Here is a 14,707-nt window from a genome sequence, read left to right on the forward strand (position 1 = left end):
AGTGGCACTTAAATCCGCTATTGTTCCAAATCATTTCAATTTGCACTGCACAGTTACAAAAGGTTTGAAGCTACTACGGCTCTATAAGGACCACAATGTTTTGTCGACTTTCACGTTAGTCACACAAACTCAAAAACACACACAAGTGAACTGTATTACCTAAAGAAAACTCTTTATTCTCTTGGGGATTGGACAACACTTGCGGACTCCCACACTCTAACACTACACAAGGCACACTCCTACGTATATAAATGTTGCCACTTTTTGAATAACATCTGGTGGTGATCGTAGCGCCTTCTTTTTGACTTCAAATTACACTATGGGCTTAACAATTGTGATGCATGTATTACAGCTGCAGGCCACAAATTTCAACAACCACTTTACACCTGTCTTAAAAACTAAAATGCTGTACAAAATCGTCTTTGTGTAATAAATTTTTTACCTGTTCTGCATCCATCAACTTCTGACTTTGTGTGCATGTAGTGCGTCAGCATTGCGTTTGCAACCAGTGTTCCTATATTATTTTTTTTGTGTCTTATCATCCCCTCTATCACCCTTTGAAGTTTTGCCCAAGAGTTCAGAATCACCCTGTATTACAGTGCATGTTTATTTCTTTCCTAAAAGTTAGATAAACTATTATTTTGTGGTTTCAGAAATGTTTTATGAAATATTTAAATTTATTTCTACATAAAACAGTCTTTGTTTTTGACTAGTGTGGAAAAGAAGACTTATTTCTAAAGATGCGTTATACCTATTAGAAAATTGTCCATCTGATAACCCAGATATGCTGATTGAAAGTTGTTTCCTCATAGGTCATTCTCACATAAATGGTCATTTTTGTGCACTTGTTATAATTTATAAATATTTCATGACTAATACATATTTTTAGGGGCTTAAATACTTTTCAGAATAGAGTTAACAAGATATGTAAAGTAAAATTTCTATATTTTATTTATCTTTATTTTATGTGAGTCTGAGGTACCAAAATGTCATTTCCTCACTTGTCCCCACTGTTAGTAAAAAATAAGCAAAAACTATTTCTAAGAAAAGATACAGTAAGTTCCCATTTTTGTGTTTTTTATTTTAAAATATTGAATAATTTAAGTAAAAAGAGCCCTATAAAACTAATTTTTCATTAGAAATTAGTCAGTCAATTATTTTTAAGCTTTTCCCTAGTGGATAGTGTCAATCCCTCACAACATTTAGTTCCTTTCACGTAACCATAATTAACTATTTTTTTTTCAGCACAATGTTGAGTGGTGTACATATGGCAACCCAGAAAAATACTGCAGCATATTTGCTTCTTCAAGTTATTGCAATTTGTTCTTGAAATCTATATAAAAGCATAAAACCAGATAAAGTTTTTTGCATCCGTCATTCCCTCTTATCAGTTTTTACATGTAAATAAAATTAAATAATGCATAAAAACTTAATAATCATTGGTTATTTCCTTATTTGAGAATATTTGTAAGTGAATGAACTCAAATATCAGAAAGATCTAACTACTGGAAACAAATGGTAATGAATTTTTCATTCTCTCTCTAATGAGTGAATTGATGGAGGGGGGGGGGGGGGGTCTAATGGAAAGAGACCAATGTAAGAGTTAGCTCACATCAATGTTCAAAGGGGGAGGGGGTGCAGAGCCTGGTAGGGCGAGAAACCCTGTTCAAGAAGATATTTTTGGTGTAGATGGAGTTTTAAAGAAGTTGTGCCTTTACCCTTACAGAAATACCTTCCATTACAAATTTTACTCTTTGACCAGGATTAAATTGGGTAAAAAATGCTGAGATCCATATTTGTGAACCTGGACACGAATAATCCATATTCGTATCCGCGGATATACACTATTATTAATCAGGCACATCACTATATATGGTTATCTCTATAAAAACTTTCATCTGATTCCACCCACTTTAATTTCTTTTGAACTAAATGAGCTCAAAATTACTGTTTTTAGGAGAATAATTCACAAATTAAATTTTGTTAAGGAGCAATAGACAAAAGGAATGCAAAGACAAAATTGAAATTGCAAAATAAAGTTTGTACATGTTGCATTAGTGTGCGAGTGAAAACCTATCTCCAAATTGTTAAGATTTGGTTTATGTTATCGAATCACTCAATGTGTGAGTGTCGGCAATCTGATAATAGAAAAGAAAAATAGTTTGTATATTTTGTATAGTATAAAAGTAATTTTTATACCATAAAAATATGAACAAATCTTTGTGTTTTAAATAATCAACCTAGTTGTTTACAGTTGAGGAGTTGACATTCAAAGCAAGTTTGGTGACAAAAATGAAATTGTACTGGAAAAGAAGAAAACAATTAGGAATACTTAAAATAACTTCTGAAGCTTTTCTAATGAATTATTTGTAGTTAGTAAATAATTTGATTAGAAAATAAAATGACACATTAGTTTATTTTCAGCAGATATTTTAATGACAACTTTAATCCGTTTTTCCCGTCTACTGTAAGAGTTTGTTTTTGTCCTTTAAATAATTTTGAATGTCAATTCTACAATTTACAAAAAGACTTCTCAAGAATTTATTATCTTTCTGTTCTTGACTTTCTCCTTATTTTTATAAAAAAAGAAAAACATATTGATAATCATAACATATTATTGAAGCCTCTAACTGTCATTCATAACTGACCAAAAGCAACTAACTATTTTTTACAATTGAATAACAGGCATGAAACTTTTATGGGCTAACCCAGAAGTTTGGGTACTTTTAACTGGTGTGTCTTGGATTTCCAGTAACGAAAAATGTAGAATAATTAGCCATAACTTGTTACTCACATCCAAAATGATCATTATCAAAAGTATAAATTAATATCTTTAATAATGCAAGACTATTATTATATTTATTAATGGTTCTTTCTTCTCCACCAGAAGTTATCCGAGATGTTTCTTTTCCAGGAAAAGTGCTGAGTTTTTCTTTAACTTAAATTTTAGAACATCAATAAAGAATAAAAGTTCTTCGGAAGTGGGAGGAAGCAATGTTTTTTTCCTAGACTATTTCTCTTTACCTGTTCTGTTATAACTGAATGTGCATGTAGCACCTTTTATTGTTTTGAGGGTCAATTTCACCACTGGAATAAGCGAAAAAACACTGAACGATTTGACTAAAAGTTGAAAAAAGGCTAGAAATGATTATCTTTCCAGTGAAATCAGTAAAAATTACTACTTCAACAAGGTTTTAGGTATTTGGAATATTTTACCAGAACCAGCTGTGACTTGCAATAGGGTGAATAGGTTTAAGGGGGCTCTTGATCTTCTTTGAGAACTTATAATTGCCTACACCTTCTCAGTAAGAAAGTAACTGACCTAAGGCCGCCAAGAGCCAAGGCTTGCACTAGGTGTCAGTTTGGCTGCCAGGACCCCCTCCCTCCATGAAACCTATAAAACTTTTACGACTCCAACTCAAGCCAGGCCCCTTAGGGGCCTGGCTTGTAACCCTAGGCCCTAGTAGGTAACTACCTCTACCCCTAGTAGGTAACTAGGGCCTAGTTACCTATTAGGCTCACATGACCTCTTGTAGGCCCTGAGCTGACTTCTTAGTAAGGAAAGGATGAAAATTTGAAAAAGAAAGAAAACATTATGAAACAGCTCCAAATATGATCTTATGACAAAATTTTAGAAACTCAGCATTGCTTTTTAGTGATTTTTTTAAAGTTGAAATATTGAGCTTCAGAAATATTTGGAGATTGTCTTTTTGAAATTTAACTGGCTGCAAGAATTTAAATTAGGTTTTTATCATTAAAAGAAAAACCTAGACTTTATTTCATTATATTTTAATTTGTTACCTTGTTGATAGTTTCCTACAGAAATGCATGTAATTGATCTGTTTTTCTCCACAGATCAATTCCAGCAGAAAGGTTGCAAGAAATAAATAAGGAAATGGAAAATGATGTCATGATTCGGTATGTATTCATTTTTCTCAAGTGTAAATTAAAGCATATTAGATTCCAATTTCCATTTTAATTTCTGATTTATAATACTCTTCTACTCTGTCCTTAAAAATTTAATAATTTAGAAAATTATTAAAAGGCACTTAAATATTTTTTTCATCCAAAGTAGGACCACTTTAAGAAAATTACTCTGAACCTAATAGTTTCAGGGTTATTCTTTATGAGATATTCATTTTTTTTTTAAATTTTTTATTAAATGTTTGCTGTCATAATCATAAAATCAATGATATGGATTAATCTCTTTGTTTTGAAGTAGTAATTAGATTCAAATAGCTATCACAAATGACAATTAAAAAATCTCTCCCCTCCCCCTCCCTATATTATTTCAAAAATGACTTCTTCAGAAATTCTAGGGGTAGTCATGTTACCCCTAAGATTCATCGTGATCATGATTTTTTTCCTGTTATGCAGAGCTGCCACTACTGCTCCAAAACATCTTTTTTTGTACAATGCTTTGATAAAAAGGCTATTTCTTTAAACTTGACTCTATGCTTGTTTTTTTTTTTTTTTTATTTTTATTATGATAATATTTTTTCTCATTATCGCTATTCTCATGTGCCAAATTGCTAGACATCTGAAAGGTTGTTTAATTCCCTCTGATCTCCATTACTCGTGTGAATTGATGCTCTCTGACGAAGTAGCTAAATTTGTTACTTGTTCTCAATAGAGAGATTTGATGTATGCTTTTGTTGAAAACTGCACTCTCTGAGCAGGACAGTTTACCTCCTAAAACCTCTTTCACTGGAGAGATTGCAATGTACTGTTGTCAGTGCTTTAATTTTCCAGTTGCTAAGCTGGTTAAAATGTCATTTAAGAGAATGTTCAGCTCAAAGATCTAGTGAAATATTTCGAGTTTCTTTACAGTTGCAGCTTTGTTTCAGATAATATTGAGATTGTACACAGTCTGCAGTGTTTAAATTTCTCCCTGGTGGCTTAAGTGGAATCTGCATTGCAAAGTTATTGTTTTTAGTGGCTGTAGCCAATCTAATTTAGCTCTGATTTGGTGGCCTAATTATTAGACTCAGTGTCTTCCATAGTTAAGGGTCTGTAGTGAAGTAAAATTTCTTGAACTTTATCAGTTAAAGGTATTTTTACTTGTAATAGAGTATAGTTTGTTTGAACACACCTCTCCGCTTAGCTAGTTGTAGTACGGTGCCCTAGTGTAGTGTTATTGCAATCAATTCCATTTTCTTTGAAAGGTTCTTTGAATTCAGTACTTTTAAAACTGAATCATTATCAAACATAAGCCTAGGAAATGCTATGGACACTTAAAATGTTTTTCAGTAGATCTCTAGTTGATTTGCTTATGGGAGAGTTTTCTGTATATAAAATAGACCTCTGGTAATTTTGAGTTTGCATCTGTGAGAGTGATGAAATTATTTATTGTGTTATTAAGAAAGGTCCAGTACAATGAGTGTGGCTCCCAGTGGTGGTTTTTGGCTGCTTCATGATTTTGTCTCCTTCAATGATTTTTTTTGACGATGTTTCACTAGTTACAGTATATTCTTGCCAGGATTTTGCATTTTCATTTTTCCAATGTGTGTGCTTTGTAATGGTTTAAAAATCATTTTCATAAAACTCTGCAGTTTGTTGTTTAAAAACAACTCTATCCTGTCTGGAATACTCATTGTCAGAGCTGGATTCAGACTTGGTGTTGGCCCTAAGCTGTTTCTGGTATGAGGCCCTTTGATAGTTCAAAAAGCCCATGTTCATGCCAAGTACAGTTTTCTGATACCTAAGTGGCTGAATTGAAATAACTTTTAGTATTGATGGTGAAAAATGAAATCTTAGTGCAAAATCACTTTTATTCATAAGAAACTTATCAATGCAAACTTGGGTAGAAAGGTTAAAGGCATAATTTACAAATATTTCTTATTTAACCTGTTGAAATAAATTTTAAATGGTTATATTAATTTTTATTGTTATTATATTTTTATTTCTCTGCCAGATAAATTATTAATTATTAAGTGATAAACTGTGTAGTTTGTCTCTTTCGATGCAAAAGGAAAATATTATCTTGAGTCATTGTAATTTTAAATGCATTTTAAATCGTTTGTTTGAAATAAGTGTTTTACTTTTTTCTGTTCCAAAAAACTTCACTTTTATAATTTTAGCAATGTTAAGCAATAAACTTACTCTGGTGTATGCATAGCAGCATGTAAAGGTTTTTCTTAATGTGATACATAATTAGTATGTGTGTTTATATATTCATTCATGAATTTAAGAACAGCAACAACTAATAACATTGGACAAATCATTTTTCAAAAATTATTTGAAAAGACACACACAAAAAAAGAAGAAAAATACTAGAAAATGTCAAACTTCAAAAGGTTCTAATAAGGTATTGCTTGAATTATGTATTTTCAGTTTTTTCTTTTACCTTCCGAGTTTCAGAAATAGTAACGAATAGCTTACCGGAAGAGGCGGTAATGAGCAAGGGAGTGGATAGCTTTAAGAGGGCCATTGATCTTCATTGGGGACTAATTAATTGACTAGGACCAGCCTAGCTGGGCCCAGAGCCTGTTGCTGGTCGTCACATTTGTATTTGTATAAGTTTGTATAACTTGATTGTTTAGCATATGAAAACTAACTCAAGGCATCTAATTGTTAAGTTTAAACTTGTGTTATTCGTGAGAGTATTTTTATGTTGATTTCTGTTAAGTAATCATGGGTGCCACTCTAAAAATTGGCCAGGACTGAAAAGCGCGTGGCTCCATTTCGCCACCAAAATGTTAGCGCTTAGTTTGATGTTTTAGACATATATAATGCTAATTTTTGATGCTGTAACTATATAGCAAAACCAAATTGTAAGTTTAAGTAAAAATTAAAACCTAAATAAAAAAATAACATATCATTTTCCAAGATTTTTTGGAGGTAAAAGTAGAAAAAGAACCTAATAATAAAATACAATTTTAAAAAAACTTACTATTTGCTACTGCAGAAAAAAAGCTTCCGATTGTATAGTTCATGTTACATAAATAGTTCATATTTCATACAAAAAAAAAAAAAAAAAAATCAGGTATGAGATTCTTGGCTATAAGATGCATTGTGATAAAAACTTTAACGAAACTTTCCAGATTAAGATAAGAATGGTTGAAATCAACTGATTGAGTATCTTAGTTATTTTTGGGGGGAAAAAAACAGCTTATCTTTTTAACTTTAGCAGATGGGCCGGTTTTTTGTCCTCCAAAGAATAAGACCTTTTTTGAGAGTGAGAGATTCAAAAGTAAAGATTTGTTTCATCTATAAAAATCATTTTGAACATGGAAAAAAAAAAAAAAACGATGGCCGAAACTTTTGAAAGTGTGGCAGCCATGTAAGTAATCATTTTCTTGAAAGGGATTTTGTCTAAATTATTGAAATGAATTTATTTTATATGTTTTCTTTTTTTATTCTTAAAGAAACATTTTGTGCTCCAAATTTTTGATATGTATTGATTTTATTTATTTATTTTTTAATTGTTTTCTTGCAAGTTTACAATGTCAACAGCTATATATCAATTACAGTTGTTATCTTTTCAAGGGCTATTCATGATGTAAAAGCTACCGACATGGGAAACAATTATGTTCGGTACAAAGCAGAAGTTGATTTTGATGGAAGGCAGCTTTCACGGTCATACTTGGATTCTCAAGATTTAGATGCTTTACTGCAAGTTAGTTAATTATTTTAGTCTATTTTATATATCTCCTGTTGACAAATTTGGGAGCTGACAGTGAATGCTGGTAATGAAAAAGAAAATGCTGTTCTTACTATTTCAAAAATTCCAACTTATTTAATTGTAAATCTAGTATTCATTCCTTGATCTTTGTTGAAATAATGAGGTTTTGCACCCAATTCTTTCCAGTTGCGTAGCTGATGCTACTGTTACCTTTATGTAACATATTTCAAAGTACTGTATGCTGTTGCCAAAGAAAAATTAATGAAATGAAAATAAAAGTGTTTCTCATTTTCAAGGCTTATTTTCATCAACCATTAGTAGATCTGCTTTTTTAGTCTTGCAATTGACAGTAGTTCAAGATAATTGGCGTTTTTTATTTTTAAAAAAAGTGATTTTTTTAATGTTCCAACTTTAATATCTTACCATGTTTGCTGTACAGCTTCTAGCTTTCTTAGTTGTTTTAAATCTCTGCTTTAATTTTGTAAAAATTTTCAGTATCCTTTGTTCAGTATTACTTTAAGCTTTTTTCTTAGAGCCAATTCCGAACTGAGCTCATTATCAACAATAATTTCTAACTTGATAATGTGCAACATATAATATTATTAAGCTTTTTTTTTTTCATATTAGTCAATCATGCTTAGATAATTTTATGGAAATGAATTTTCACTCTCCAGAAATTTTTCTTACCCAATTTAAGGCCCATCATGTTTTAGAGCATTGTAAAAATCTTCAAAGAGAGTTTTTCAGGGGCTTTCCAACAATACAGATTTTGAATCGATACTGCAATCCCCTTTTGGTAGAGGGAACCATTTAAAAAACAAAAATGTGTTTTTAAATAATATCTAAGGTAACCCCATAACTGCCATCCCCACTGATATATACTAGGTTTGGGTCACCATTGTATGGTAAAAAAAAAAGTTTCCGATTTCCATCAGGCAGGACAAGACAAATGTGCCGAATGACGTTTTAAGGTTATACATAAAATTTCATTTGATTAGGAGATCATTTCCTGCATCCGGATTGAGTTTGAAAACCACATATTTAAGAAAAAAAATTCTATTTTCATTAAAAAATTGAAAAGCAAAAGTACAAATTAATGTACACATATATGTAACAACTTAAGATTGTCTGAGTATTATTAATTTATTAAAAAACGTTTATAATAGTCTTATAGGGTTGGTTGGGGTAAATGATTCAACCCCATAAAACAGAAACATACATATAGTTTTTAGTTTTTTTTGCACTGATCATGTCATCTTTCATCACAGTGATTAGTTTTTCATGTATTTGGGTTTCGTGGAATTTTGTTCTAGGTCGTAGAACTTAGTCAAAAATATATTCTGAAAAATATTTTTTTGCGGGTTCAAGCAATATTTTTCAAAGAAGTGTTTTCAGGTTAGTTTTTAGTATTTTTTTATAATTTTTAAACTTTGATGTATAGTTTAACGTTAAGTGTATACGGCAACAAGAATTTTTGTATAAAATATTATTAATAACTTTGCAAGAGGAGGGTTACCTTTATATCATAAGCATAATATGTACTTATTGGCTTTCAATAAATTCCACAATGTAATTGTTTTGTTTTTTGTTTTAAATTTTTTCTCTCATGCAGATTTATAAGACAGTAAATATCTCATAAGGGAATGCATTAACAAAAAAATAATTCATACTAAAAATTTATGTGCTTTATCAAGTAAAACTCCCTTACCCCTTTCTTAGACGTGCTTCATTTAAACTAAAATAAAGGAGAGGGGGTGGCCCACTTACCCTTTATTATGGGGTAAGTGGGACACCCATCTGATTTTTTAAAAAATATAATCGTTAAGAATATTTAAAGAATTATTTTAGAAAATAATGATGAACTTTCGTTTGTTAATAATGTCCAAGATAAAATAAGACAATAAGTTTTTGTTTCAAAATTTTTTTTTTGAGGTTTCAAAAACGAACTATTCTCAAAAGGTGTCCCACTTACCTCAACCAATCCTATTTACCATATTGAAAATACTTATCTTTAAATGGCATGAAAGCCTTCTTACTTCCAAATTTTTGCACAACTTTCCGGGGCTCCAGTTGGTTCGTTATAAAGTGGTCTTTTTGCATGGTGTAGCCTTTTCAACAGCCTGTGCGTGACATGGCAGGCATAGTAAAGACTTCTTTTCCTACGAAAACAAACATTTGAGTATCTTTGTCAGAGATTGATTTCAGTGTTGGTGGATCAGACACATTTTTCCAGTCAATGAGATCAATGTAAGGTACTGCATCAAAGTTAGCAACAGGAATGTAAAAAGTCTGAGTCTATTTTGCTGAACAGTACAAGCTTCTGCATGCTGTTCTGAGTTCGTTGGCATTGCAATCAATAAAGTTTCAGGGTGTGTAAAATAACTGTTTCTTTGGATTACAGAATATATTTTGGCCTTCAACTCAGTGGATAAATATCTAGTTACAGTGATGAGTTTAAACAAGTGCCCCACAAGCCCCATCTTAACAGAAAGTGTAACCTTTGGTAGCAAACCAGATTGGAGTGCAAACTTTGACGACGTATACTGCAAGAATTATTAAATTTTGGGAAGGAGATTCCACTAAAAAATACAAACGTAGAACTCGATTAGCTAGAGTTAGTGATCAAACATGAGACAATTTGCCAGGTGTCATGTCTATTTCATCATTTCTTGTAAAAAAAATTTTATACCCAGATAGATTCTCAACTCTCACCCATTCTCAAGGAGTTCTAGTGACATGCATACAAACATATGCAGATCGCTTATAGGTACATACCGTCGAATTTTAATTCTCAAAGGGTTTTTACCCATAAATGTAAAAAAAAAAAAAGTAAGGTGTTGAAGTTTACAATATTGTTAAAAGTTTTGCAAAACTGTTTTTTTCAATGTAAAAGAAAGACTTTTCAAAATCAATAGAACTTGAAATCTGATTTCAAATTAGTATGCAATATATTGACAGCAATGTTATGCCATCCAGAGACTGCTGTTTTGTCTTTGTTATGGACTCATCAGTCTGGAATAAACAATAGACAAGCTGGAGGCAGATGTCATCTCACTGAAGCTGTGAGTGGCAACAAACTGGTAGCTAAAGGAAGTTTAGCACACAAGCAAGAGTGCAGCAATGGTGTAGTTCAATTCATTTATTGAAAACAATGCTTGGGTAGTAAGCAGTAAATTACCATCCATAAGCCAAGATTAAGCAGAACTATGTGCAATATACCACCAACCTGGTTATGCCATCCAAAGACTACAGTTTCGTCCTTATTATGGACTCATTAGTTTGGAATAGGAAATAACAGAGCTGGAGGCAGATTTCATATAATTGAAGCTGATAGTCCCATCAAACTGGTAATTAAAGTAAATATCCAAAGTTAATGCCTAAGCTTTGCCTTCAATTAACAAGTTGAACCACATCATTGCTGATGACCTCGCTAGTGTGCTGAACTTATTTTAGCTACCAGTTTGTTGGCACTCTCTGCTTCAATGAGATGACACTGCCTCTAGCTCAGTTATTGTCTATTCCAGACTGATGAGTCCATAACAACTAATTTATACCGTAATTTTGTCCTCCCCTGATAGTTTTTATTCCTATAAGAAATAGTTCAGTTTAAAGTGATCAGAGAATCTTGACAATTTGATATGAAGTTTTGCATGTCTTGGTTAAGACATTTTTTTTTTTTGCACAAAACAAGAAAGAAGAAACTCTTAGTGTTGATAAATTGTAATTATGTTAGCTTTCAAACTATTTTATCCATGCAAACAAAAATTAAAAGCGGCTGAAGTAATCAATGTGCTATGCTTAAACCAGTGAGTACGATGGTATTTTTATTGCTTGTCTTTATTTTGTTGTAGTACATATTCAATTTATTCAAATGAATATCTTTGTTTTCAGTATAGCTTACCACGGAAGTTTGCATATTTGTTAATAGTACCTAGTTCTGAGTGCATTTCAGTTTTATGAACTTGTTCTTAGAAATTTTTTTTATGATCCCAAAAACCATTGAGCCTCAACTGTACTTTTCACCCATTGAAATGATATATATTGAGTTATTTGGATTTCCAGTCATCAAACTTAGACTGATTTTTTTAAATAAAAAGCATTTAAGCATTTTTCACTGTATGTAAATATTGTGATTGCAACAATTCTATGTTCTGTTTCTTATATAGGAAATGCAGAATTTGAAATCTATTGAAGATGTGGAATTATTTATGTTGAAGCATGGTGAAAGCATAGTGGATATGCTTGGTGGCCAGATTGATAGAATTGAAATTGCTTTAAAGGTAATTTTTAAAATGAATCTTTTCAGTAATGGGGAGTCATTCCATGTCAACTCGCCTAATTTTTGAAAAAGTGAAGAAATGCCTTTGAAACTAATCTATGCAAATTATCAGCTTGCAAGATCAAAACCTGAGGATCTAGGATATCCCAAAAAAGTAATCCAAACTGGCAGATAGTCTTTTTGTGAAAAATTGCCATCTTTGGGCTAATATTGTAGAAAATTTATCACACTGGAAGCCTGAAATTTTAGAAACTTATAGTATGTTTTGCTGTTAATGCATTCAAGTATTTTTATGAGTTTGAGCTCATTAGATTTTGTGTAGCACACATGTAAACTCATGAAAGAAGATAGTGGGGAAATTTTTTCCTTTTATTTTTGGTCATTATGAAATTTGAACAAAATAATTTAAAGGCATGTACTTCGTGATTCTATTGTCAAAATACTTGTTTTTAATGGGTTATAGTTGCAGAGTTTAAATATCTATTTTCTAAAAAATATTGTCATCCTAAGCGGCAAAAATAGTCTATTTGTAAACCACTGTAGCTTAAGTTTGTCATCTTGCATCATCTTTTTGTTAAGACCATTAGAAAGAACATATTTTTTCCTTCAGTGGTGTTCTTTTTAGATAAGAATGGAAAAATGAGCTCAAAATTCAGCCTGTCGTAATGAATTGCTATGTTTAAGCTCAGGTTGCTGAAAATTTTATCACGCTGAAAGCCTGAAATTTTAGGGACTGAAAAAAGTAGTTTTTGTTGCTAAAACAATCTAGCATTTTTGTGAGTTATAGTTCATTAAATTTTTGTGTAACTCATATGCAAAGTTTTGACAAAATGCTGTGGATAATTTTTTCTGCTGGATTTTAGAATATAGGCGGCTCATACGGAGCCCAAGGGGTAACAGCCTTTTCACTTCCAAAAGTAAAGGGCTGCTTTGCCCCCTCAGTTTTCAAAGTTAAAAATGCATCTTCATTGGAAACTAATAAATTGACTAGGACCAGCCTAGCTGGGCCCAGAGCCTGTTGCTGGTTGTCACATTTGTATTGTATTGTATTGTATATATGCTGTATTTCTAAACTATAAAAATGTTGATTAAAATTTACTATATCTGATATTCATCCTAGACAAATGAATAAATTCAATTTCTTCTGTTTTTAGAAAAAGCATCCTGAAATTCGGCATGTTGATTTAGAAGTTCTGTAACTACTTCATAAAAGTATGAACTGTAGAAATGTAAATACTTGTACTTACTAATGATCAAAGTTGTATAATATTGAAAATTGTTATGTGCTATGAATGAAGCAACTTGTATATGTAGAACGTTTTTACAAATGCTCTTCCTTTTATAATTTATGTTTAAATTGATGGTATTGTGAAATCTACCTAGAAGTAAATAAACTGAAGTGAAAAACTTTGCTCTAATTTGTTTAAAGGTTTACTTTTAAGTTATCTGTATTTTTCTTGTATGTCATCAAATCATCTTTTTCTAAGCAATTTCTGCAGGTGCCTAAGCTTTAACTGAGTCAGAACCCATTTTGAAGTATTGCAGTTATCTCTTATCAATTTCCTGTTCTAAATATGTGTGTTTTGGTTAGTGACGCATAATTTCTGTTAAAAATGTAAATTCTTTAAATTTTGTAGGCATAACCACATAAGGCTCCCAAACCTCCTCTCTCCATAATTTCACTAAAGATCATCTAAAAGTGCATTTTTGGAACTTCCATTTCGACAAATTTCGATGGGGAGTTCCTAATCCTATCCCTGCTCTTACCTTTTTCAAAGGTTGAATACAATTGCTCTGTTTATTACTTCAATTCAGTAAAATTTCTAAGATAGAACTGCTGAACCTTCTTTCTTTAATATCATTAGACAAGGTATAAAATAGTATTTTTAGAACCTTAATTGTGAAAAATTTCTTGGGCTTTCCTTGGGATTCTTTGAATTCTAGTTTTTCCTCTAAATTTAGCAAAAATGGTCTACTTCAGCAGTTTTAAGACTTAAAAAATTTTTAAAAAATTACCAGGAATAGCTTCTGGACAATATATCGTAGAAAAGAACGTTTTTAAAACTACAATGCTAATAACATTTTAAGGAGGATCCCCAGTACCTGTGTTTGTACTTGAATATTATGTGACACCTAATTTCAATTTGCTAATTCTCTTTCTTCACAAATGTATGACATAATTCTCCTGTTTTTGTGCTCCTATTCTAGTGATCATCCCCTCCCAAATTAGAAGTTGGATATGTTTTGTCTCTCATCTTGTATATATAAGTTTGAAAAGCAATAAAAGGGTGATCAATGACATAAACCATTTTTCAACTTTATGACAACCTTGGGAAATGGATAAGATGAATGAAATTCTTTTCGGTAAATATGTAAAAATTAAGTGTTTAATTTTTATTAATGGGAGATTTCATTTGTTACATAATTTATGATGTAATTTTGAAATAGATATATCTTATGGCATAAGTACTATGAGGAAATGTCAATCTTTATATTAAAAAAATTAATAAGAATAAATAGCAAATAAATAAAAATTTGTTTTAGTAATCTGCGATTTTAAGATGCTCTAAAAAACTTTTTTGCACAGAAGTTATTGGTGGATTCCCAGGTATCTGAAAATATATTTCAACAACATTTTTTTTTTGTTTACAGTTCTAACAGAAAATCAAGCTTTAGTGTTGTCTCTTAAAATATCCAGTATGTTGGCTATTAAAGTCTGTCACTTAGGTGTGTTTTAAACTATAGAGAAGTTTCTAAACTATAGAGGACCTATTTTGACAATAGATACTGTCAAGATACCCACG

The 14,707-nt window shown here is 31.3% G+C and overlaps 1 protein-coding gene across 2 annotated transcripts in view; it reads left to right on the forward strand.

The window, feature by feature from the left end:
- The window catches only part of LOC129231845 (proton-coupled zinc antiporter SLC30A9, mitochondrial-like), a 127,288-nt gene extending 113,953 nt beyond the window's left edge, over positions 1-13,335 (forward strand). For both annotated transcript variants that reach the window (XM_054866227.1, XM_054866228.1), the window contains 4 exons: positions 3,856-3,918; positions 7,489-7,618; positions 11,791-11,904; positions 13,058-13,335. In XM_054866227.1, the coding sequence (XP_054722202.1) occupies positions 3,856-3,918; positions 7,489-7,618; positions 11,791-11,904; positions 13,058-13,102 (352 nt within the window). In that variant the 3' untranslated portion in view covers positions 13,103-13,335. The remainder of the gene's footprint in view (positions 1-3,855; positions 3,919-7,488; positions 7,619-11,790; positions 11,905-13,057) is intronic.
- The last annotated feature ends 1,372 nt before the right edge of the window (positions 13,336-14,707 follow it).

This window comes from Uloborus diversus, chromosome 10, assembly GCF_026930045.1.
Source record: "Uloborus diversus isolate 005 chromosome 10, Udiv.v.3.1, whole genome shotgun sequence".
NCBI classification, from domain to species: Eukaryota; Metazoa; Arthropoda; class Arachnida; order Araneae; family Uloboridae; genus Uloborus; species Uloborus diversus.